Raw genomic sequence first — 24,132 nt, 5'->3', positions numbered from 1 at the left:
GTATGATGGAACGAGCTCATTCCTCCATAAAAACCTATTTACAAAAAAAAATAAAGAAGGGGGAACTTTACTCCCAATCACCTAAAAATGCTTTGAGTCATGTTCTCTTTATTTTAAAATTTTAACTGCTTGATGTCAAAGGAAATTCTGCAGCACACTAATACTCAGTCATCCTTCACTAGAGTGACGTGGAAGGATCCTTTAATTGGACAGTGGAATGGACCCGACCCTGTATTAATATGGGGTCGAGGCTCTGTTTGTGTTTTCTCACAGGAACATGGTGTTGCATGCTAGCTACTTGAGAGTCTTGTGCATCAAGTGGATGCTGGCATGGATGAGTCTGCTGATGATTCTGAGATCAAAGGTGAAGCTTCATTGGACACTGATTCCTGATCCTTCTCTTCTTCAACCTGCTTCTTGGGATAACATATATCAACAACACTCACTGCCTGATTTCCCTGTGTATGAGGAGGAAAGGAGACCTCTAGTGTTCCAGTACCTATTAGGCATCCTCCTTATGGACCTGACTGAACTTTGTAGATGGTGCTTTGCAGAGAGTCCTCTGGAATATTTTCTTCCGGAAGCTCAGATTTTAAGCTTTACAGTACTTTTCCACCCTAATTGTTGTGGTCAGTTTCATGAGCAGGACTGTGGAGAACTGAAGATGGATTTATGGTGTGCTGTTGAGTGTTAAAACCTCTGTTATTATTCTTGTATTTACTGTTTTTGTTTGTTTGTTTGCTATTATTGGTTTACTAATATTGTTTATGCCTTAACTAAGAGGTTAGCAATTTGAGACAACTGAACAAGTTACAGTGTCATGCTCGACTTCCCTAGACTCTTTGTGAGTACATGACATAGAGCTCAAAGACAGTGCCTTTCTTCATATATTGCTATAAAGGCAAGCCAGAGACGGGTAAGAGGAGTCTGAACCTTCTTTAACCTAAGCCAGGGCATGAATGATGGAATTCATGTGCCAATGATGGGTAAGGATAAGTATTCAACTCACTGACCTGAGACATGCTCTTTATCATTTTATTTTGGAAGGGGCAGATGTGGGGGCCCATGCTAAATTCAGCCATGTTAGAAATCCCATGCTTAGGCTGCAAGCTGTGACCTTCCAGTTGTTGACCCTTGCTGAAGGAGGTCTTGTGCTCTAGGCTATCTTTGGATTGGCTAACCAGAGAAATAGGGAAGTTCTTACAGGGAACTACCCAGAGGATTAAGGACATTCTTGCAGGGAGCTATTCAGGTGATTGTATTCTTGCCTGGGGGCTAGGGAAAGTGGGATTAGACTAGATCCTGTTGACCTTCCTATATAGAGACTTACTCATCTGCATTAAAGGGAGTCTTGATCAGAAATTTCCAGTCTTGACTCAGTTTTCTTGCATCTCTGTCCCCACTTTCAATCTGCACCCCCTCTTTCAGGTGAACCCTGGTTCGATTTGTTTTGCAGGCTGGGACATTTTTGGTTTGCTTAAGTGAAGTTATATACTTCCTCTGTTTCCTGGGGTGTAGTGAGCCTCTGTGGATTGAAGTTTTCCTTTGACTATCTTCTGCAGGGCTGAAATTGTGAACAGGAAATGTTTGAATTTGATTTTGTCATGGAATAACTTGTTTCCTCCTTGTATGTTTATTGAAAGTTTTGCTGGATATAGTAGTCTGGACCACGATCTGTGGTTTTTTAGGGTTTGTAAGAGATTTGCTAAGGCCCCTCTGGCTTTTATGGTCTCTGCATAAAAGTCGGGTGTGATTCTAATAACTTTGCCATTGTGTGTTACTTTGCCTTTTTCCATTGCTGCTTTTCTTTTCTTTTTTCTTTTTTTTTTTCTTTACGTTTAGTGTTTCGATTATTATGTGGTGGAAGTATTTTCTTCTTTGTTCTACTCCATTCCATGTTCTATAGCCTTGTTGAATGTTTATAGGCATCTCTTTCTTTAAATTGGGGGATTTTTCTTCTATGATTTTGTTGAAAAATCTTGTGAGCCTTGGAGCAGGGAATCTTCTCTTTCCTCGATTCCTGTTATTTTTGGTTTTGTCTTTGATTTCTTGAGTGTTTTGTGTCAGGAATTTTTTAGATTTAACATTTTCTTTGATGATTGCATCAAATTCTCCCACTTTATCTTCTACACCTGAGATTCTTTCCTTCATCTCTCACATTCTGTTGGAGATCTTTAACTTTATAGTTCCTGTTTTCTTCTCTAAGTTGTCTCTTTCTAGTATTTCTTCATTTTGTGGTTTTTCTTTTATTGTTTCCACTTTCATCTTCAGATCTTGAACCATTTGATTGATTTTCTTCACCTGATTGAATTTTTTTGAAATTCATTTCCCCCTATAGTCCTGTCTCATGGCTTCTCTAAGGGTTTCAATAAATGTATATTCTTGTATTTATTTATGAATTTTATTCATTTCCTCAATTATCATCTTCATGAGGATAGGCTGGGGTCGTTTTCATGTGTTTCAGTTGTGTTACAGTGTTGTGGGCTTATTGCTTTGGGATATTGGGTTCTGCAGTTTCTGTATTACTTTGGCTTTTGTTGTTTGTGTTGGTACACTGGCCTTTGGCCATCTGGATGGCTCTGGCATTGGGTGGTAGTTTCTCGTGCCCTTCAGTGGCCATTAAGAGCACCTGGTAGATGAGTGGCTATAGGCTGAGAACTGGGTCCTGTGTGTCATGGAAAATTTTCAGTGGATTACCTGCATGATCTGAGGTCAAATATACTTGTGCCCCATATCTTGGAGTCCACTTGGCTGGAAGACCCAGACTCTGGTGTTTAGTGGCCCTCAGTTCTGTCTGAGACACTGAGCACGTGTGGATGGACACTGGAGACCTCATGCAAGCCTGCAGAGACCAGATTTTCTGTGCATTAGTCAAGTGACCTGAGCCCACACTCACCTGTGTTCCACACCATGTGTTCCTCTCTCATGTGGGAAACACCAGCAGTGGTGTTTTAGATCCAGCAGTTTGGGTCTTTGGTCGTGGTGCTATCACTATTGCCCTGTTGATCAGAAACTGTGTGGTTGGAACTGCTATCTTGCATCTCCCTCTTATATGGGTTTATTTCTGGTTTTTCAATTCAATTCAATTCAATTCAATTCAATTCAATTCAATTCAATTCAATTCAATTTATATACCTGCCTGTTTTTTATGTTACTACCATGCAGTCTTTATTATTATTGTTTTGTAATAACACATGAAATCAGGGATGGTGATACCACCAGAAGTTCTTTTCTTGTACAGGATTGTTTTAGCTTTTCTGTTTTGGTTTTGTTTTGTTTTGTTTTTTGTTTGTTTGTTTGTTTGTTTTTCTGTTCAAAGTTAAAAATTGTTCTTTCAAGTTTTGTAAAGATATGAATTTCATTGAACTTGTATATTGCTTTTAGTAAGATGGCCATTTTTCTATATTAATCCTACTGATCCATGGGCGTGGAAAGTCTTTCCATCTTCTGATATCTTATTTAATTTCTTTTGTCAGAGACTTGAAGTTTTTGTCACACAGGTTGTTTGATAAGAGTCACACCAAGATACTTTATATTATTTGTGGCTATGCTGAAGAGTGTTGTTTTCCTAATTTCTTTCTTTCCCATTTATCATTGTATACAAAAGGGTTATTAATTTTGTTGTTGTTGTTCGTTTTGTAGCCAGAGGGTATTCATCAGCTGAAGGAGTTCTCTGATAGAATTTTTAGGATCATGTATGTATACTATCATATCATCTGTGAGTAAGGATAATTCAACTTCTTTCTTTCCAATTTCTATAACTTTGATCTCCTCTAGTTGTCTTATTGCTTTGGCTAATACTTCAAGTAGTATATTAAATAGATATGGAGAGAGTACAAAACCTTGTGTTGCCCCTGACTTTAGTGGAGTTGCTTTATGTTTCTTCCCTTTTAATTTGAGGTTGTCTATAGGCTTGTTATATATTGCCTTTATTGTGTTTATGTATGCCCCTTATATCCTTGATCTCTCTAAGACTTTTACTCATGAAGGGGTTTTGGATTTTGACAAAGTCTTTATCAGCAATTAATAAGAGGGTGACTCTTTTCTTTGTTTGTTTTCATGGTTCATTGCTCTAAGGGATTTTCATGTATTGAATCACATTTGCATATCTGATATGAAGCCTACTTGACCATGGTGAATGATGTTTTAATCTGTTCTTGGATTTGGCTTCTGAGTATTTAATTGAGTATATTCGCATCAACATTGATAAAGTACATTGTTCTGAAATTGTTTCTTTTTTGAGTTTGTATGGCTGCATCAAGATGAATGTCGTCTCATAGAGTGAGTTTGGCAGTGTTCCTTCTAGTCCTGTTTTGTGGAATAATTTGAGGAATATTGCTATTAGCTCTTTTTTTAATGTCTCGAAGAATTCTGTGTTGAAATAATCTGGCTGTGGGCTTTTGGGGAGACTTTTAATGACTGTTTCTTCTTCTTTAGGGGTTACAGGACTATTTAATTTGTTTACCTTACCTTGATTTAGCTTTGATAAGTGGAGTATATAAAGAAAACTATCCAATCTTTTTAGATTTCCAATTTTGTGGCATACAGGATTTTGAAGTAAACCTTAATGATTCATTGGATTTCCTCAATGTCTGTTGTAATGTCCCCCTATCATTTATGATTTTGTTAATTTAGATATTGTCTCTGCCTTTTAGTTAGTTTGGCTAAGGGTTTGTCTATTTTGTTGATTTTCTCAAAGAATCAGCTCTTGGTTTTGTTGATTGTTTACATTGTTCTCTTTGTTTCTAATTTATTGATGGAGGGAGGGAACTGAGTAAGAGAGGATGTGGGGAATGTAACAGGGTGGGGATCAGCATATGGAGAGCTAAAGAAGTGCATTCAAGGAGGCCATTGAGAATAGAAGTCCATTAGGGGAGCATCTCTGGGACAGAGGAGGCTACTCAGAGTCTTTTCTGGTGACTCTAGGTAAAAATCTTAGCCATAAAAATTAAGGAGACTGAAGTTGCCACTTCCTTCGGCTAGGTAGGACTTTCAGTGGGGAAAGGGGGACCCCAACCAACCCATAAAGTCTTCATCCTAAAATTTGTCTTGTGTACAAGAAGTATAAGGGTAAATATGAAGCAGAAATAGAAGGAATGGCAGACCGATGATGACTGGCCCAACTTGAGACCTGCTCAAGGTGAAAGAACCAACTCTTGTTAATATTTATGGTACCATACCCTGTTATGATGCAGACAAAGACAACAGCCTAGAAAACCTGTCTTCTGAGAGGACTTATTACTGGATAGGAACAGATGCAGAGACTGAGCTTGAGGAGTTCTGTGGAAGAAGGAAAATATCAGTCTGAGGGATCAAGGAAATCACAAGAAAACTTACTGAGTCAACTAGCTTATGACCTGGGGGCTCTAAGAGATTAATCAACAACAAAAGAGCATGCATTGGCTGGGCCTAGACCCCCTACACATACTTGGTTTGTGTATACAATGGTCAACATGTGGGTGCCCTAATCATGGGAGTAGTTGCTGTCTCCTACTCTTTTGCCTACTACTGGAATCTTATCCCTGAACTCTGCCTTGTCAGGCTCCAGTGGCAGAGGATACTTTTATTCCTGCTACAACTTGAGGTACCAGGGTGTATTGCTCTTTCTTGGGACTTTCTCTTCTCTGAAATGAAGAAGGGAGATTGGGGGAGGGTTTTGAGGTTGAGATATAGAAGATAGACAAAAACAAAATATAAAAGAGAAAAAAAAGAAAAGAAAAGAGTTCATTTTGTTTAGATTATCCAATTTAGTGGAGTACAGGTTCTTAAGTGAGACATAATAATTATTTGGGTTTCCTTTGTCTGTTGCTATATTCCCACTTTCATTTTTGGCTTATTATATGGATATTACCTCTTCGCCTTTTAGCTAGTTTGAATTTTATTTGTTGATTTTCTCAAAGAGCCAACTCCTGTTTTCACTGATTCTTTGTATAGTTTTCTTCATTTTGAATTTATTGATTTCAGCCATGAGTTTAAATATTTCCTGCAATTTACTCCTCTTGGGATTGATTGATTTTTTAAAAATTTATTCTTGTTACATCTCAATGGTTATCCCATTCCTTGTATCCTCCCATTCTTCCCTCCCTCCCATTTTCCCCTTATTCCCCTCCCCATGACTGTTCCTGAGGGGGATTACCTCCCCCTGTATATGCTCATAGGGTATCAAGTCTCTTCTTGGTAACCTGCTGTCCTTCCTCTGAGTGCCACCAGGTCTCCCCCTCCAGGGGACATGGTCAAAGGTGAGGCACCAGAGTATGTGAGAAAGTCATATCCCATTCTCCACTCTACTGTGGAGAGTGTTCTGTCCATTGGCTAGATCTGGGTAGGGGTTTAAGGTTTACCGCCTGTATTGTCCTTGGCTGGTGCCTTAGTTTGAGCGGGACCGCTGGGCCCAAATCTGCCTATCATAATGTTCTACTTGTAGGCTTCTAGGACCCTCTGGGTCCTACTACTTTGCCATTCTCCCATGATTCTCTCATCTAGAGTCCCACTAGAATGTCCTCCCCTCTGTCTCAGTTTCCTGGTAATTGAAGTCTTTCTTTGATTTTTTTCTATAGCTTTCAGGTCTGCTGTTAAGTTGCTAGTATGAGATCTGAACTCTCCAGTTTCTTTTTTAAAATTAATTATTCACTTTATATCCCTGTCACTGTCTCCTCCCTCCTCTCCTCTTGGTCCCACCTTCCCCCACTGTTCCCCTATGCCCCTTCCTACTCCTCGGAGAGGAGAATCACACCTACCCACTCTCCCATCCACCCCAGAATATTAAGTTGCTTTAGGACTGAGCATATCCTTTTCCCCTGTGATCTAGCAAGGTAACTTGCCAGGGGAAAGTGAAAAGCAGGCAACAGAGACAGTATCAGAGTCAACCCTTACTAGGGGACCCTAGTATGAGGGACTGAGCTGTCCATCACTTATATCTGTGTAGGGGGCCTAGGTCCAGTTCATGCATGGTTCTTGGTTAGAGCTTCGCTCTCCACAGGTGCCATAAGCCCTATTTAGTTGGTTCTGTTGTTCTTATGATGCTCCTGTCCCCTCTTAGGCATTTTGTCCTCCTCTCCACTCTTCCACAAGGCTCTTTTTCTCCACAGAATGTGACACTTAGTGCTATGATCACTCCTCTTAACACTACTCTCATTGTGTCCCATAAGTTTGGGTATGTTTTGCCTTCATTGTCATTGAATTCTTGAAAGTGTTTTATGTCTTTATTTGCTCCCTGACCCAAAGGTCACTGAGTAAAGAGTGGTTCAGTTTCCTTGAATTTTGTAGGCTTTCTGTTGTTTTTGTTTTTGTTCAATTCTAGCTATAATCTATGGTGGTCTGAACATATACAATGGGTTATTTCAGTTTTCTTGGCATTGGCTTAGGCTTCCTATGAGACTGAGTATAGGGTCAATTTTGTAGAGGGTACTTATCATGATGTCCTGAAATGAAAGTGTATTCTTTAGTTTGGGGGTGAAATGTCCTGTAGATATGTGATGTCCATTTGATCCATATGTCAGTCAGTTTTATTATTTCTCTATTTAGTTTTGATCTCAATGACTTGTCAACAATTCTCTTATCTGCATACTGTTCCTCAATTATTTGATCCTGGGCTAATTCTTAAGTGGATGATCTGTCATATTGCTCTGTCTGTCAGGTTTCAAATTATCCACGTTCTTTCATATTTTTCATAATCATGTTAGTATGAGATATTCGCGATGGATTGATTTGGAAAAATAATCTAAAACTCGCATGCTGCCCCAAGGCCATGGGAAGATGTGGAAATTATTGGAGCATGTGTGACTGGGTGCAGGTGGCAGCTAAACACTATGCTGAAAATCAAATAAAAGTTCCCAGTTGGGAAAAAAACTACACAGCCATTTTCCACCTGCACTTGTCTTTCTGGAAGAATATGAACAAACAATTTTCAGTTTCCTTCCTTCACTATACCCTTCACTGAATATAGGGAGCCACACATGGAAAGAACGGTTTTCCTTACCTAGATCATGAAGTCCATTTTGTTCCTCATATGTTCTTATGGTCTTGATGAAACTGTGTCACTGGGGATGGGATTTGAGGTATCAGATTCTCCTTGCAGGCCCAGTGACTTATTCTCTCTGCCTCCTGCATCCAGATAGCTATGTAGAACCCTTCTCCAGGAGAACAGTGCTTTCCTGTGTACAGAATGCCTCCTTGGGACCCAAAGCCAGCCCTAATTATATGCTTTCATTTATGAGAGTTGGTGTCTCATCATAAACCCCTAAAATACCAACCTATCAACAAAGAATTTGATTCAAAATACTGATCTTCCTGCATCATATACAGGTGTAAAACTGGCACAAAATCGGTAAAACTGGTCTCTTATCCAGTTGGACTTAAAACCCACTTAAGGATATGAAACCCATACTTGACGCTATTAGTGTACCTAAGAACATGTGACCAGATTGGCCAAGGACCTAGATGAAAATCAAATACTATAGTTCTGCTAAAGGAACACAGCAATAAAATGGTACATAACAGTGCCACATTCATAGATCAGTGTTTTACTTGGGCATCATCAGAGAGCCTTCCTCCTGCAGTAGCTGAAAATAAGTATAAAGAACCACAACTGGACAATGTACAGAGAGTAAGAGAACTTCTAGCACTCACCCCTAAGTGTGATTTCTCCATCAAGTCCTCATCCTCATAGCTCAGAGAACTTAGCATAAGAGGACAAAGAAAAACTGTAAGATCCAGTGGAGATGGAAGACACCAAAGAACCAAGGCCTTTCAGACACTCCAGAACAGAGGCACATGTGAATTCAGAGATCTGAATGTGTCCACGTTAGATAGGTTTCTGACACTGAGAGGGAAAGTAGACCGAAGCTCCTATCCCTAAGCCAGACGCTATCTCCAACTTACAGCTGCTTACAAAAAAAAAGCATTTGTTTTCTCTAACAGAAGTCTCATTGGTGTACAAACCATACAGGCAAGTCCCATGCACAAAAGTAGATAACCAATGTATTAACTTAATAATATTTGGAGGTTTCTTTGCTCTCATAATGCTTTGAGCATCTTTTTTAATGTTAAAGAACTTTTGCTTACATATTATGGTTTCTAATTATGTTTTTTCATGTGTATGTTTTTGGTGACTGTATGTGTTATATGTGCTTTCCTATTTGTTCCTTATTGTCCCCATTTGTTTATTGTATCATATTATGGTTTGCATGCTTTTCACTCTTTTAGTTGAGTGCTTATTTTATAAGGAGAGGGGGAAAGAAATGATGTGGATTTGTATTTGTGAGTAGATAGTTAGGGTTTTGGAGGAGTTGGATGAGGGAAAAAATGATCAGAATAGGCACTCAGAGGAAGGATAGCAGGCTACCAAGAAGAGACTTGATACCCTATGAGCATATTCAGGGGGAGGAAATCCCCCTCAGTCACAGTCATAGGGGAGGGGAATAAGGGGAAAATGGGAGGGAGGGAGGAATGAGAGGATACAAGGGATGGGATAATAACTGAGATGTAATATGAACAAATTAATAAAATATATTAAAAAATAAAGATAAGTCTGTGCAGCAGGTGCGGGTCTGCGGGCTTAGAAAGATGAGGTCCTCAATGCATTCTGAAGAGGATGATTGTGTTCCAGCACTACACAGAAATGTTCACCCCCAAGGGCGGCCAGATTTAGAAGGAACATTTAGCGCAATTTATTAAAAATACCCAAGCAAAGATCATCCAAGATGGCATCCATCGCGCACTTTGTCTGGTCCATGGAACAGCAGTGACTGCACAGCCACCAAAGGACCATACTGAGAGCTCCAAAACACAGTGCTGGTGTTTTTCAGAAAGAAGGAAATCCTGTCATGTGGATCATCCACGCCCTCCTGGCACAGGACCATGGAATGATGCTCCGGTGAGCTCCCAGGGACCCTGGGCCATTGCTGCAGCTGCTGCTGCTTTTCAGATTGCAGGCAAGCATATTGTGGGCCAAGGAGATGGCTTCCAGGAGGGGGTGCTGTTCGAGTAGAGTCTGAGCGAGATCCAGGGCTCTGAGTGGACCTCACTCCATGTATGACCTGATGGAATATATGAAGGGGCTGGATCTGCAGATTCAAAGATTAAGAATCTCCTTGGCACATGGCAACAATGGGATATCCAACAGCAGTCACAGTCACAGTGAGGGTCTGGTAACGATAGTGTAGGCCTCAAACAAGACCCATGACTCATAACAGTGAACATTTGAAAGTAAACATATGTGGACAAATGCTATACTGCGTGATACACTACAGCTTCTGTGACAAGAAAACAACAAAATAAAAAATAAAAATAAAAATAGCGTTAGTAAAAATTTAACTGAAAATGTTAATGAAAATTATATGAACATAATAATAAGAAGAAGTAAGAAAACCAACTAAACATTAGAAATAAAGGAGAAAGGAACAAACATGCAAAACAATCAGAAAGATAACAAACAAAATTAGAGGAATCAGGATATATCTTTCAAGAACAACTAACTGCAAATATTCTTAACTTGCCAATTAAAATATCAAATTTAAAAAAAAATGATGAATACCTAAAATGGAGTTTAAATCAATGATAGAGAATAATACTATAATGCTATTTACAAGGAAAAATGGAATGAAACTTGAGATTATCATGTGAAGCAGAAGTCTCAAAAACAAATATTGCATCGTTCCCTCATAAGATGAGCATACAAGTGAAAGTAGAACGGAGACAACTGGGAGGAAGAAGGTGTCAGGAACAATAGTGAGAAGGTCAAAGACTGCAATAGGGAGAACAATTATGACAAATGGACAGTAATGCGCATGCTTGAAAATATCATTGAAATCCTACATTATGTTCCAATAATTGTAAGGTTTTATAGGGAAAAAGGAAGGGAAGCTTGGTAAAGTGCTAAACATGAGAGTTGAGTAGAAGTAGACATTCATTTGTGTCTCTGTGGGCTAAAAACCAAAGTAGCAGCAGCGGAGCCAACCTCTCAGGTGAGACCGCAGACTTATTTGTTTGACCTCCTATCCAGATGTCCTGGATGATAGAGTCGTGAATGATTTTTTTCCATTACTCTCCATGTTAATAATTTCTCAGCATTGTCTCAAACATGTGGTATTCTTTCCTTTGGCTTGTTTACTCTATTGGTAATGCTTTCCATTATATTTTCCTTGACTTACTCACTTCAGGGTGATCTCCTTCATAATTTCTAATTCATGGCTGAAGTTGTTGGTTCAGCCTACAATTGCATTCAATATTTTAGTTTAATCCTCCTTATGAGGATTAACATTTTATATAAATGTTCATAAAATATATCCTTAGCATATTACTCATTATATATTATCCTCACTTCCCTACTCAACCAACTCTATGTTCTTTCTCACTCACCCAAATATATAAAAGAAAAAGTATTCAATAAGCATGATAAAAAAGAAGAAAACTAATAAGACAAAGAAAAAACCCTACAAAAGTACACTCACAACCATGGCGATCATTTTCTATTCATCATCTTACAGACACATGTGTCCTTTCCTAATGCTTAGTTGGTATATTCAGTGATAGTCCATTGGTGAAAACTGATTTTCCCTTTCCAAGGTATCAATTGTACATAGTTTCTGGCATAGGCGTGGGAGTCTGTGTAGACTTCACTTTCTCAAGTCTTGGACCTTGCCTTTCTTGTAAAAGTCTTAGGCAGCCACTTGGGAACAGGTGGATGTCCAGGGTCTGTGCAAGCCTGGTCTTGTCTCTCCCTGGCTGCTGAGCTCTGGATAGCTGGCCCCATCTCTGTAGAGAAGTCCCTCTACCTAGCCTTGCCATCCCAGTGGAGCTGCCCTGGTGGCACCAATGTGGGCAAGCTAGCCCAGAGGGCATAATCATTGGAGTGCTGGCCCTGCCACACCTCTGCTTAAGGTAAAGCTGGTGTGGAGATGATTGCTCCCCATGCACAGCTTCTTGCCATCTGCAGCAGTTAGAAGATCTGGTCACAGGGTCCTAAAAGGAGTGTTGCTGTCCCAGCCCTTCATGGCTGCATCAGTCTGAAGAGGAAGTCATGCATTTACCTTGTCTGAGCAGCAGAATAGAGACAGCCCTGGTGATGGGTAGGGCAGGAATGTTAGTGAGCCTACCCTGAGGGTTTGAGACCTAGAGAGCTGCTCCACTACTCTTCTGCTTTGAGGTACCTTGGCAAAAGTGGTGACAATTCCTTTCCCACAGACTCTTGCCACCTGCCGCCATCAGGAGAATAGGTACTAGGGTCCTGAGAGTGGATAATCTGGTCTTGCCCCTTGCCAGCTACAGGACTCAGGAGATCTAGGTGACTCCTTGCCTGGACAACACAGTAGAACTCATCCTGTAGGAGAGGACACATTGTGAGCCTACAAGGGGGGACATGAGCGCAGGAGAGCTGGCCTTGACACTGGTCTAGAGTCTGACATGATGTGGAGAGTGTGAAGTGGTAATGCCTTCATCACTTTCCCCCTTGACACCTGTGGTAGTCTGGAGAACTGATCCCAAGGGCATGAGAATAGGAAAGCTATCCCTGATGCTCATTGGTGGGAGAATGGGACCCACACCTCAACTGGGCTGTGCAATAGAGTTGGCTCTGGAGGCCTGGGTATGAATCAGTCAGCCATGAGAGTGGGAGAGTTGAACCTTATCTGGAGGCACAGCATGGGAGAGGTCACTCTGATAGTGCAGGTAGAAGAGAAAAGACAGGATGACCAGCACAGCTACCATCAAAACCCAAATCCAGGGCTTTGAGTTGGCCCACACCTAAATCTACATCATCTGTGACCTTTTAGAGCCTGTGAAGGAGCCAGCTCTGCTGTTCCAAACCTGTGTGATCTCCATGAAATGGACACCTACAGGGTTATCAGGAGAAGTCCAAGTGAAGAGCCAATATTGATGTCATAGAGTTCAGAGACCTCAAAGCAGACCAATAACATGTGGAATTCAACTTTTGTAAATGACGATATTTTGCCAGGAGGGTATAAATTGGGACACACTGGAACACACTACAGCTTCCACAATGAGATGTTTTCTAGGCTTTTTTTCCCTTTATTTTGTTTGTGTCTTAATTGGTGAGATTTCAAGGGCAATTGGCAGATATAGATGAATGGGGAGATGAGTGAGGCTGGACTGTATAAGTGAAATCACAAAGAATCAAAAAGATGTTTTTAACAAAATAAAACAAAAACATATTAGCTATATTACAGAATATTTGCTTACTATCCAACCACCCATAATAATACCATAATATTCTGTCATATGGCTATGACCGGCCCTGTTTTAGACATGCCTCAGGTGGGTGAGAAGTCATGGTAAGACAATGCTCTGAGACACAGTGCCAGGTAAATTAAAAATGTGGTGTTCAAACTCCACTGAGAACAAAAATAGCAGGATGAGGCAGCTGTGTAATTAGTCTTCTAAGGAGCTGTGCCTTTCTTAGCAGTAGTCTTTTAGATGCCATCTGTGTAAAATCTTACCTTCACAAAGGTTTCCAGAGCTTTCGGAAGCCTTGGGGCCATATGTAAAATTTACGCAATTCCTCTGCCAAAAATGAGTCCATCCTGAGTCATAGTATTTTCCTTATTAATTAATGATAAGACCTTTTTTATACTTCACCATAACCTAGTTTTAAAAAGGAAAATGAGGCTTTATACCTAACCAAGGTAGTGGATGACTATTTGGGGGAAAGTCGTGAAAAGCTGTCAGACATTTTACAAATAGATCGGTACTCCACTTTAGGCATGACTCCATGAACCATTTAATAAGATTTGCGGTGCAGAAGGAAGATTTCTGAGTACTATTTCTGTTGTGCAACTGGGCTAGTCATGGTGTGGATGGATAAAGAATATAGTTAACAGGCTGCAATTGCCTTCCCCAGTACAGACTGGTATTCATTTCATTTAACACTCTCCACATGTGCCATATCAAAAGTACTCATTAGATTCTGAACTCAGATATTCTCAATTTGATCAGCGTCTGTAGAAAAAAATTTTTTTCTTTTCTAATTTACTATGGTTTAATCATGAACTTTTTATTATCTTGCCCCTCAGCAACACTAACACCAGATCTGCTAAGTAAATAAGTGGGTACTCTAACAGAGTTTGTCAATTTGGTTCATAAAATTACATGAAATCTTATATACCATTTTTCAACACACTCCCCCTAGGCAGCTTATGTTTGAACAAATTTCGGTGCTGAGACTCAATGGCTTTGTTAAAACTCAATCATGGTTGTTCTAGATGAAGTATACTCTGAACTAAGTCTGATATAATAATGTCACTGAAAAATATAGAGAATATCAAAACTCTCCTGCATTTTTAATACTGATTTATATTCATGGCTCCTTTCTGATGTAGTAGCCTATCTGCTGATGGCAATTCTTTGAACAGAAATCAGAGTGACCATTGTTCAAATCCTTCCTCATATCTAATCTAGACTATAGACTTCTATCTCAAACTGTCTGCCTCTAGAAGATAGTGAAGTTTTAATAGTTAGTGCAGATTGTTAATGAAACCACAAAGTTGCTAATTGTGAAATGTGAGAGTCAAAAGTCATGACAGGGAGTAGAATGGAGAATGTGGTGTTGGTCTGTCTCTGGAACATATTGAGGAATCTCATACACAAACTTCATAATTCAAACGTCAAAGCAATTGCCACGTATGACCCTTGCTAGAAGGAGAGCAATTGAAAACCTACAGCATAAACCATGACTAGTTCTCCCTTTGACATGTTTCTTCATACTCTACTTCTGATTACTAAAGCCCATGTATTTGAGATCTACCTGATGAATAATTCTAGAGATAAGAGCCATTGACTCATAGGTATTAGATCCAGAAATGATATGCTTCTTCTCAGGTCTCTAGCCCCCTGTATATCAACCTACCTACCAATACCGTTTCTCCCTCAACCTAAATAAAATAAAATACTTGAAAAATTAAGCTTTTTCTTAGGACCTTCAGTGTTCTCTACTAACTAGCCTCTATATATCTATCTAAGAAGGCCAAGTTGCATAGACAGAGTCTATGTTTTCACTGTTTTTAAAGCCCCCTTCGAAGAATCAACTTGTTTCCTTGTCTTCACCAAGAAGAAAAGTTTCCTTATCACAAGCACCTCACCTACCCACAGAGTAGACAAACAGAGAGGAGGTGATGTAAGACTCTGGGAAAGGGAAACCCACAGGTATGCTTGTGCAGCAGCAGTGGGGTTCCTCCCCTTAGTCCCTTCCCCTCCCTCCACTGGGGTATAAAGGCAGGCTTCCTCCAGTGCTCACTACCTTCTGCCACAATGAGTCCATTCCTGTTCCTGGCCCTTGTGGGAGCTGCTGGTGAGTGCCATGCCTTAACCCGGGTCCTGCTCTTCCTTCTCCTAAGACCCATGAGCCCTACTACCAAAGCTGCTTTTTTACCCTATCTGTACTCCAGTAACCTCTCTTCCCCCCTGCAGCAACTCTGCTTCCAATTTTTCAGGCTTTACTATAACGGTAAAGTTTCTCACTTGTACACTGCCGTTTATTTTTCTTTCTTTTAATTATTTATTAATTCATTCATATTACATCTCAATTGTTATCCCATCCCTTGTATCCTCCCATTCCTCCCTCCCTCCCACTTTCACCCTATTCCCCTCCCCTATGACTGTGACTGAGGGGGACTTCCTCCCCCTGTATATGATCATAGGGTATAAAGTCTCTTCTTGGTAGCCTGCTATCCTTCCCCTGAGTGCTACCGGGCCTCTCCATCAAGGGATCATGGTCAAATATGGGGCACCAGAGTTAGTGTGAAAGTCAGTCCCCACTCTTCACTCATCTCTGGAGAATGTCCTGTCCATTGGCTAGATCTGGGTAGAGGTTTTTTGCTTACTGCATGTATTGTCCTTGGTTGGTGCCATAGTTTGAGGAGAAACCCTGGGCCTAGGTCTGCCTGTCATAATGTTCTTCTTATAGGTTTCTAGGACCCTCTGGATCCTTCTGTTTCCCCATTCTCCCATGCTTCTCTCACCTAGAGTCCCAATAGGATGTCCTCATCTATCTCACTTTCCTGGTAGGTGAAGGCTTTCATGGGACATGCCTCTTGGGCTTCCACTATCATTTATAATGTGATCAGAGAATCTAGAAAACTAAGGCATATGGAGATTCCATGATATGAACTAGAATGTCTCCTGTTTGAGCCCAACATTTTGGGGATAGCAAATCCAAGGCTGTCTTTAGAGAGAAATATTCATATGTTGAAATTCATATCCTCATTATACTGGATATTAATATTTTAAATTTTCATCTATACATCCGAGATATTATAGGAAAAAATACAATTCTGTTTTAGACATTAGAGTGACTTTAAGTCTTACAAACATACAATCAAAATTAAAAATAAATTATCCTGGGAAAAAACATTTCCCTTTGTTTTTGTAAGTCCTTTGTAAGTCCTATTCTGTATTTGTCCTTAATACACAGCCTTAAGCTATAAAAAATTGTTCTTGAGCACATAAAGCTCTACATACCAAGGATATTTTCCAAGATGGATCCAAGTATCCTAAACCCCTTAAGGTCTGTTAGCCACAGGATGTCAATGAACAATCAACTTGAGATCAAAGCAGGTAGTGAATCAGACAACCATCTCTGCACCCTATTCCTGAATGATGAGACCATAGTTTCCCCTATCACTGCTAACTCACTGCAAAGAAATAGATTACAGTATGCTTTTCTATTATCTGGTAATGCTCTGTATGTTGGGCAACCTGTCTTATCCCTAATGGGGATACAGTTTTAACTTCTTCCCTCTGTTACTGTACTCATTAAGGACGACTGAGTGGATGAAATTTGGCTAAAGCCTAGAGTTCCATTTACCAGCATCTAGAATTTTCTTTTCAATGGTCTTCTTGTCTTTCTTCAAGTTGCTTTCCCTGTTGATGATGATGACAAGATTGTTGGAGGATACACCTGCCAGAAGCATTCCGTCCCCTACCAGGTGTCCCTGAACACTGGCTACCACTTCTGTGGAGGTTCCCTCATCAATTCCCAGTGGGTGGTGTCTGCAGCTCACTGCTACAAGTCGTAAGTGATGGGCCCTGACTGTACAAAACACCCACTTGACATTTCTAAGGGCAAGGTATAATATCAGGCAAGAACTGAGGTTGTAATGTGACTGGGAAGAGTCAGAGAAGACATATTACTAACAGCAAATTATTTCAAGAAGTTGAAAAGAATAAGGAAAAGGAATAGGAAGTGTTTTACACCCCTATATCATTCAAAATACACAAATAGTGTAGATAATGAAAGCAAGGAAAGCTGATTTTTAGGGTAGAAAGAACCAAACAGGAAGTTAAACAAAGACTTTCATAAATCATAACACTGGGTTCTATAGGAAAGGGATAGACTCAGTTTTCAGTGAATGTGCACAATCTGTGAGCTCTTTATAACTCCCAATTTCAATTAATTTCACCGAGGGAGTCACGACTGAACATGCAGCAGAAACAGCATGATTATGATTTCAGAAAGTCTATGAAAGAAACCCAGGAAGTGAATTATGGCAAGTTGCCAGGTCCCACAGCTGAGAGAACAGAATGATTTTTATCTCAACCTGGACTAGAACCATTCGAATAATAGTTTTTAAGAGACAGGTTTCAGAAATGTTTATACTTTCCAAAGACACAGAGAAAGAATGAAGAATCCAAGAGCTAATTTACATACAGTGGGGGACAGTTGAGGAGCAGCTCCATCTGCAGTCCGTTACCTCAGTCATGATGCCTTTCATTGAAGTAGAAAGGAATTGAGCCTCACAGTGGTACTTGCACAGCACATCTCTGCTCCTTCTGTGATATAAGCCAGGCTTCCTCCCCATTCCAGACATATTCAGTAAAAAGCATTTAATAACTGAACTATTTGTGGTAATGAAGAAGAAGTTTCTGACCATCTTCTCTTCCCAACAGCCGCATCCAAGTGAGACTGGGAGAGCATAACATCGATGTTCTTGAGGGCGACGAGCAGTTTGTCAGTGCTGCCAAGATCATCAGACACCCCAACTTTAGTTCAAGAACTCTGGACAATGACATCATGCTGATCAAGCTCGCTTCCCCTGCGACCCTCAATGCCCGAGTGGCCACTGTAGCTCTGCCCACTTCTTGTGCAGCTGCTGGCACTCAGTGTCTCATCTCTGGCTGGGGCAACACCTTGAGCTTTGGCGGTGAGTAAGACACTTCAGCTACGTTCTTAATAACTTTCCAGAACCAAACAAATTTAAATACTTTAACTATTGGATTCCTAGATATAAATACATTGCAGAAACCCAATACCCATATGTTTCTGCAGTGGGCACAAGGGATATGTGCACATAGAATAACCTGAATCCCAGAAGGTAAACAGGAGAAATGTTGAATGCACAATGATTATTTTCAGGAAGGATATCAAGAATGATTATTCTTGGATCTAACCTTCTTGTTAGAATTTAATATATTGAAGAATGCTCCAATAGGCATAGGGTATTCCATACTGGAACAATGATTCCCTAGCCTGATCTGAATAATGTTTCCTTCTTATCCTTTCACCAAAGTGAACAACCCAGACCTGCTCCAGTGCCTGGATGCCCCAATTCTGTCTCAGGCTGACTGTAAAGCCTCCTACCCTGGAAAGATCACCAATAACATGATCTGTGTTGGCTTCCTGGAGGGAGGCAAAGATTCCTGCCAGGTAATTGGCTCCCTTCTCATGCAAATGCCTTGTTTTCCTATGATTGGCAGTGGAGTGCCCTAGTGTCTGTGGCAAGGAAATTTCCTATAGTGGTTCCCTGGAAATGTGAGGAGGCCTATTCTGCGTGTCATGTTTAATATTAGCAAGAGCAGAGGGTGGGAACACCAATGGGGGCAAGGCTGGCTAGAATGTGATCTTCAGATCAGAGTAAATGTGGTCCTTTTTCTATATGCCACTTCTTTAAACACTGTATTCCTCCATCCTAGGGTGACTCTGGTGGCCCTGTGGTCTGCAATGGACAGCTCCAGGGCATTGTCTCCTGGGGCTATGGCTGTGCTCAGAAGGACAACCCTGGTGTGTACACCAAGGTCTGCAACTATGTGAGCTGGATCCAGGACACCATTGCTGCCAACTAAACATCCTTATTCCCTTTGAAGACACTATGCCAATAAATTGAATGTTTCCTTACTTTCTGTGTCTGTCTGAGCTCTTTGTTCTCTCGTCTGTGGGAAATACACTCCCATTTGAGGCCATCTTCCTCTACACTTGAGATGTGTAAACACATGGAACAGTATTTCAGCAGTAGTTGAGGGAAAAAAAACAATGAAGTTAAGTGGTAGAAGAATTACAGCTCCTTTTTTTCCTTTAGAAAAACCTAAATCAGAAAGTTAACGTTAAAGTTGTTCTTAATAGGCTTTTGTATTTACATGTGACTTTTAAGAGAACATGTTCCTGAACGCTTTTATTTTAAGGAATAAATAAAACTTATTTTAAGTGAGAGTGGCTGTATTTGGTTGTAGTGGATCCTGAAAGTGTTGAGGTATTCATTCACCATTATGAATTCCAAGACTATGGTCCGATTTGATTATTGTAGGACCATTTTGTGCTCCAGAGAAAACATATCTGTGGCTTGTTCTTGTGCCCACAGAAAATAACGTCCTCTATCATTGTCCCTTTCGTGCCTCTAACCTTTCCTTCCATTTACTGATGATAAGGCAAAGTGTGTGCAGTTCTCAGAGAGCAATGCAGACATTTTTACCGTTAGTTTACTTTCCCTCCAGAGTGGTTATTAATGGAGTGGGAGAGGTAGATGACAGACATGCAGAGGGTATTGGCTTAGCGTAGCCTTTACCCAGCAGATGATAAATCTGAGGAATGCCTCCCCATCTTCTCTGCGCTTACAATCCGGCTTTGCATTCTCTCCTGCTTCAGCTGTGGTAAACATGAGGCCACTGTACAGCGAATTGTCTAGCTAGGTGCTGTGAAACGCGCCATATGGAAAAAAAAAACCTCAACTCAGGTAAGCCACACCCAATTTAAAACTTGCTTCTGCTGTTTTATCACTAGATGTTGCCTTGAACAAGCTCAATAATTTCTCTATATGCTACAATCCCACCTAGAAAATGAGAATGAAGATGATGGGTGCTTTTGTTGTTTTGTTTTTTAAAACATTTATTTTTAAGTAAAAATATGTAGCTGCGGGCCCAATTCGTATGGACCTGGAAATCTCAGCTACTTGTGAACCCGATTGAGCAGGATTGTAATGAGTGGCCTGGACTCCACAGTGGGTTTAAGGCCAGCATTGGTTGTTTGTAAGGTCCTGTTTCAAAAATAAAAGCTAAATACAAAAGAAGGACTAAGAATTTAGCTCAGTGGTATTGTATTTGTCTAGTATATATCAGGTCAAGCATTCAATCATAACACAAATTGTGTGTGTGTGTGTGTGTGTGTGTGTGTGTGTGTGTGTGTTAAAAATATTTTTAATATATTAATTGTCTGTTGGGCACTACATTCTATAGTGTTCTTCCTGGACAATACTTACTTTTTCAGTCTTTTTGATGTTGAACATTTCTGCTGCCACTTAAAAATGTATAAGCATTGCTAGTGCACATGATGATTCTTTTTGAGACTTCTTACTTTCATTTGCAGTTTGCCCTTGAAGTTGGCCGGCCTCCAGTGTGCTGAGCTGTGAACCACCATGTCTGAATCTAATAAAGATTTATTTGCCCATAAATTTAACTTCTCACAGAAATATGAAAAGACTTAATGTTTGATATCAAGAGGGTGGTAGGGTTGATTTCCCCCTGAGTCATCTTTCTGTGTGTTACTGATGGACATCTCTCTGATTCCTCTCATGGGCTTTATGAACATAACCATTTCATTTTTTTAAACCTGAAATAGACATATTATTTCCCCTCTCTCTTTCCTCCTACAGGCTCTCCTTGATACCCTCTCTCAAGGCCCTCCCATGGCCTTCTACTCTCATATTTAAAGCCTCTTTTTTTTTATTACATTTATTATGTATGTGTTTGAACAAAACGAGAGACTTTTTAAATTAATGTTTCCTTTACCAGCGAGGTGATTCAGAGACATCATGGCTGGGTATGGCTGTTGGTTGCCTCTCTCTGTTGGAGGCTTACATAGCACCTTCTGGTATCATGAAAGCTAGTCCTTAGATAGAAGGTGCTCTAGTCACTTCATTTAAGGAGCCTCTGGGTCGTGTGTCTGAAATGCATAGTGTCTCCAACAAAATGGCCTACTTACCACCTCTGGGGAGCAATCAAGGGCAATAAGCAAGAATCCATAATGTTTTAGGGGTCTGTTGGAAAATCCTGATGTACAATTCAAAAGAGGGCTTGCAAAGGCAGGATGTTGAATTAATTTTTGTTACATTTTCTTTTGATCTCAGAAGGAGTATTCTTTGCCCAGATAAGAAATTTCATTTGTTTAATATATATATATATATATATATATATATATATATATGTGTGTGTGTGTGTGTGTGTGTGTGTGTGTGTGTGTGTGTGTGTGTGTACACGTATGTGTGTGTATATGTGTATGAAACTGAATGTGATAGAATCTTAGGCAGGAGACATTCAAATTTAAAGCTTGCATCTATTGCTTTATCACTATTCAGTCTTGAACAAGCTCAATAATTTCCCTACATCCTACATTCCCACTGATAAATATGAAACATAAATTCATTATATATTTACATATACTATACGTATCTAAAGCTTACTGTTATAATTCCACACCTCATTTTCAAGCATCCTTAATGTTATATTACACTACTGCCTCCTTCTGTATTTATCTTCCTTGACACTCTTTCACTTGCCATTTTTTCATTTCCACCCAAAGATCTTTATAATCTGCTATTCCTTCTCCATTACTCTTCCTCACCTCTACCCTGCAATAGTCCCTTTTTACTTTCTTAATTTTCTTTTTACTATTTTTGTTTATTTTACAGTATGTACTCACATCTTATGGTTTCTAGCTAGGAAGTTCTAATGACAGATAATATTTCTCACTTTTCATTTCAGCTCTAGGTTTGGAGCTTCTCCAGTGTCTCATCCCATGACATGACACGTTCATGATTTCATTTTTTTACAGGTGAATGGTATTCCATATAGTATACGTGCCACACTTTCTTTATCTAATCATCTGGTTGAAGAACATTTAGAATGTTACCTTCGCCCAGCTACGATGCCTAAGCTTGCAGTTACCTGCTCTTTAATTGAAGTATAAAATGTTCTTACTATGAAAGGAAGTGTGGCTGGTACTAAAACCAACCACATACCCTGGCTAATGAAGTCAGGGATCGTGAAGAAAAACCTACAACCGCCACTTTGTTACATCAGCATAATCCCTAAGTTCATCCTAAATGTTTGTTCTTATGCCTATGAGTATGTGTAGTCATCAGTCTGCATCAAGTAAGCTTCTCTTTGCAACAGATGGAGCCATTAAAGAAATAATAACCAATAAAATGTTGAACTGTGGAGTCCAGTACCAATAGAGTCACCTACAAAGCAACTCCTGCCCCCAAAGGCTTAGGAAATGTTGAAGAAAAGAGGTGGAAAGATTATAAGAATCGGAGAAACAGTAAGTTTGCTGTAAGATTTTATTGGCTTCTTTATTTTATTTTTTATTAGGTTTCCTTTTTAACATATGCATTTATATTATTACACATGAATAAAATAAACCATGAGATAATCAGGAATTATATAAATGATACAATCACAGTGATTTGGCTATTTGTATTTGGCAAACTTGAAGTAACCATCTGTCCTGTCTTGGGTCTAAATTTCTGAATGAAAATCAGTTATCTATCATATCTAATCTCTATTAATTTAGGACATCTATCTTGATCTGAAAGCGTCTTAACCCCTAACCAACTAACCTTAATTGTAAGACTAAACTATCTAGCCTTCAACCCCATCAGAGACTTAAGAAGGAATAAAACATAATTACTCGAGTGAACTGAAAGTGCAGGATAGCAGCTTTCAAAACTAAGAAATGACTGAGCCAGTTTACTGCTTGAACAGTCACCCAACACTCTCTGTAACACTGGAGCATCATCTTTGAGCTTCTAGCCCAATATATCTGACAGACATATTTGCAAGGCAGGAACTATTGAGGACTTGGTTATTGAGGACTGGCTTTTTAAAAAATAGTTTTCCCATTGGGTTCTTACATCTGCCAAACTTTTCCACCACATACCGTTCCAATACACCAATACCAGGTAGGCTAGAAAGAAGGTTAGAGGTGAAAGGAGCCATAGAGCTCTTTAGACTGCTTCCTGCTGATTAGTGTTGTCAGGCTCCTAGTGGCAAGTCCAGTCTTCTTTATGAAACTATCAACAAATAAAGCAAACTAGTAAACCAGCAATACAGAAATCCAGCAAGCAAGTCTGTTTTAGGGTATAGAGTCCTTTGAATATATACCCAAGAGTAACGTAGCTGATCATACGCTAGTTCTATTTCTAGCTTTTTGAGATAAATATAACACTGACTCCTCCCACACTGGCTGTACCAGTTCACTCTCATTAACTATGAACAAAGCTTTCTCATTACATATGTGTGTATCAGCATTTGTTGATGTTTGAGTGTTTTAATGTTTTTTTATTTTATATATACATTTATATTATTAAGTGTATATACAAGGATGTTGAAATTTTCTTTTACTTTCTCAGCCATTTGAGATTCTTCTATTGAGTATTCTCGGTTTAGATCTGTACCCCATTTTTAATTGCATTATTTGGTTTTTGCAATATGTAGTTTCTTAAGTTCTTCATATACTTTGGATATTAGCCTTCTATCAAATAGGAGTTGAGGAAATATTTTTCTTCTAATATACAGAGTTGTTTTATCTATCCTGTATTTTTTCCATATAAAGTTGAGAATTGAGGGAGATTGATTTGAATCTGGAGACTGCTTTTGGTATAATATCCATTTTATTTGGTAATCCTACAAATCTTTATTCAACTACAGATGATCAAAAAGAAATACAATTTTAATAATATTTTAAAAGATAAATCCAGCAATAGAAAACACAGCAGCAGAAACCAAAACATCAGGGACCAGTAGCATCATGTACAGTAGTTGGGAGAGTAGTAGCCTTGCAGTTCCTCCTGTTTCTACCTTCTACAGAATCCTCAGAGTTAAACTTTCTGCAGCTGATAAAGACCATGCCCCTGC

The 24,132-nt window shown here is 39.6% G+C and overlaps 1 protein-coding gene and 1 gene segment (V, D, J or C); both read left to right on the top strand.

Moving 5' to 3' along the window:
• LOC311600761 (T-cell receptor beta-1 chain C region-like) overlaps positions 1–24,132 on the top strand; it is a 266,643-nt gene that overhangs the window by 157,752 nt on the left and 84,759 nt on the right.
• LOC311600763 (trypsin-5-like) lies at positions 15,262–19,073 on the top strand (the record flags this gene model as incomplete). Its single annotated transcript, XM_084787803.1, has 5 exons — positions 15,262–15,301; positions 16,864–17,023; positions 17,899–18,152; positions 18,519–18,655; positions 18,922–19,073. The coding sequence occupies 5 exons, from the start codon at positions 15,262–15,264 to the stop codon at positions 19,069–19,071; spliced, it is 741 nt and encodes a 246-aa protein (XP_084643929.1). The 3' UTR covers positions 19,072–19,073.

The sequence above is a fragment of the Acomys minous genome (genome assembly GCF_964271855.1).
Source record: "Acomys minous genome assembly, chromosome: 6".
In the NCBI taxonomy this organism is placed as follows: Eukaryota; Metazoa; Chordata; class Mammalia; order Rodentia; family Muridae; genus Acomys; species Acomys minous.
The sequence above is the reverse complement of the archived record's forward strand: the minus strand, read 5'-3'. Positions and strand labels throughout refer to the sequence as shown.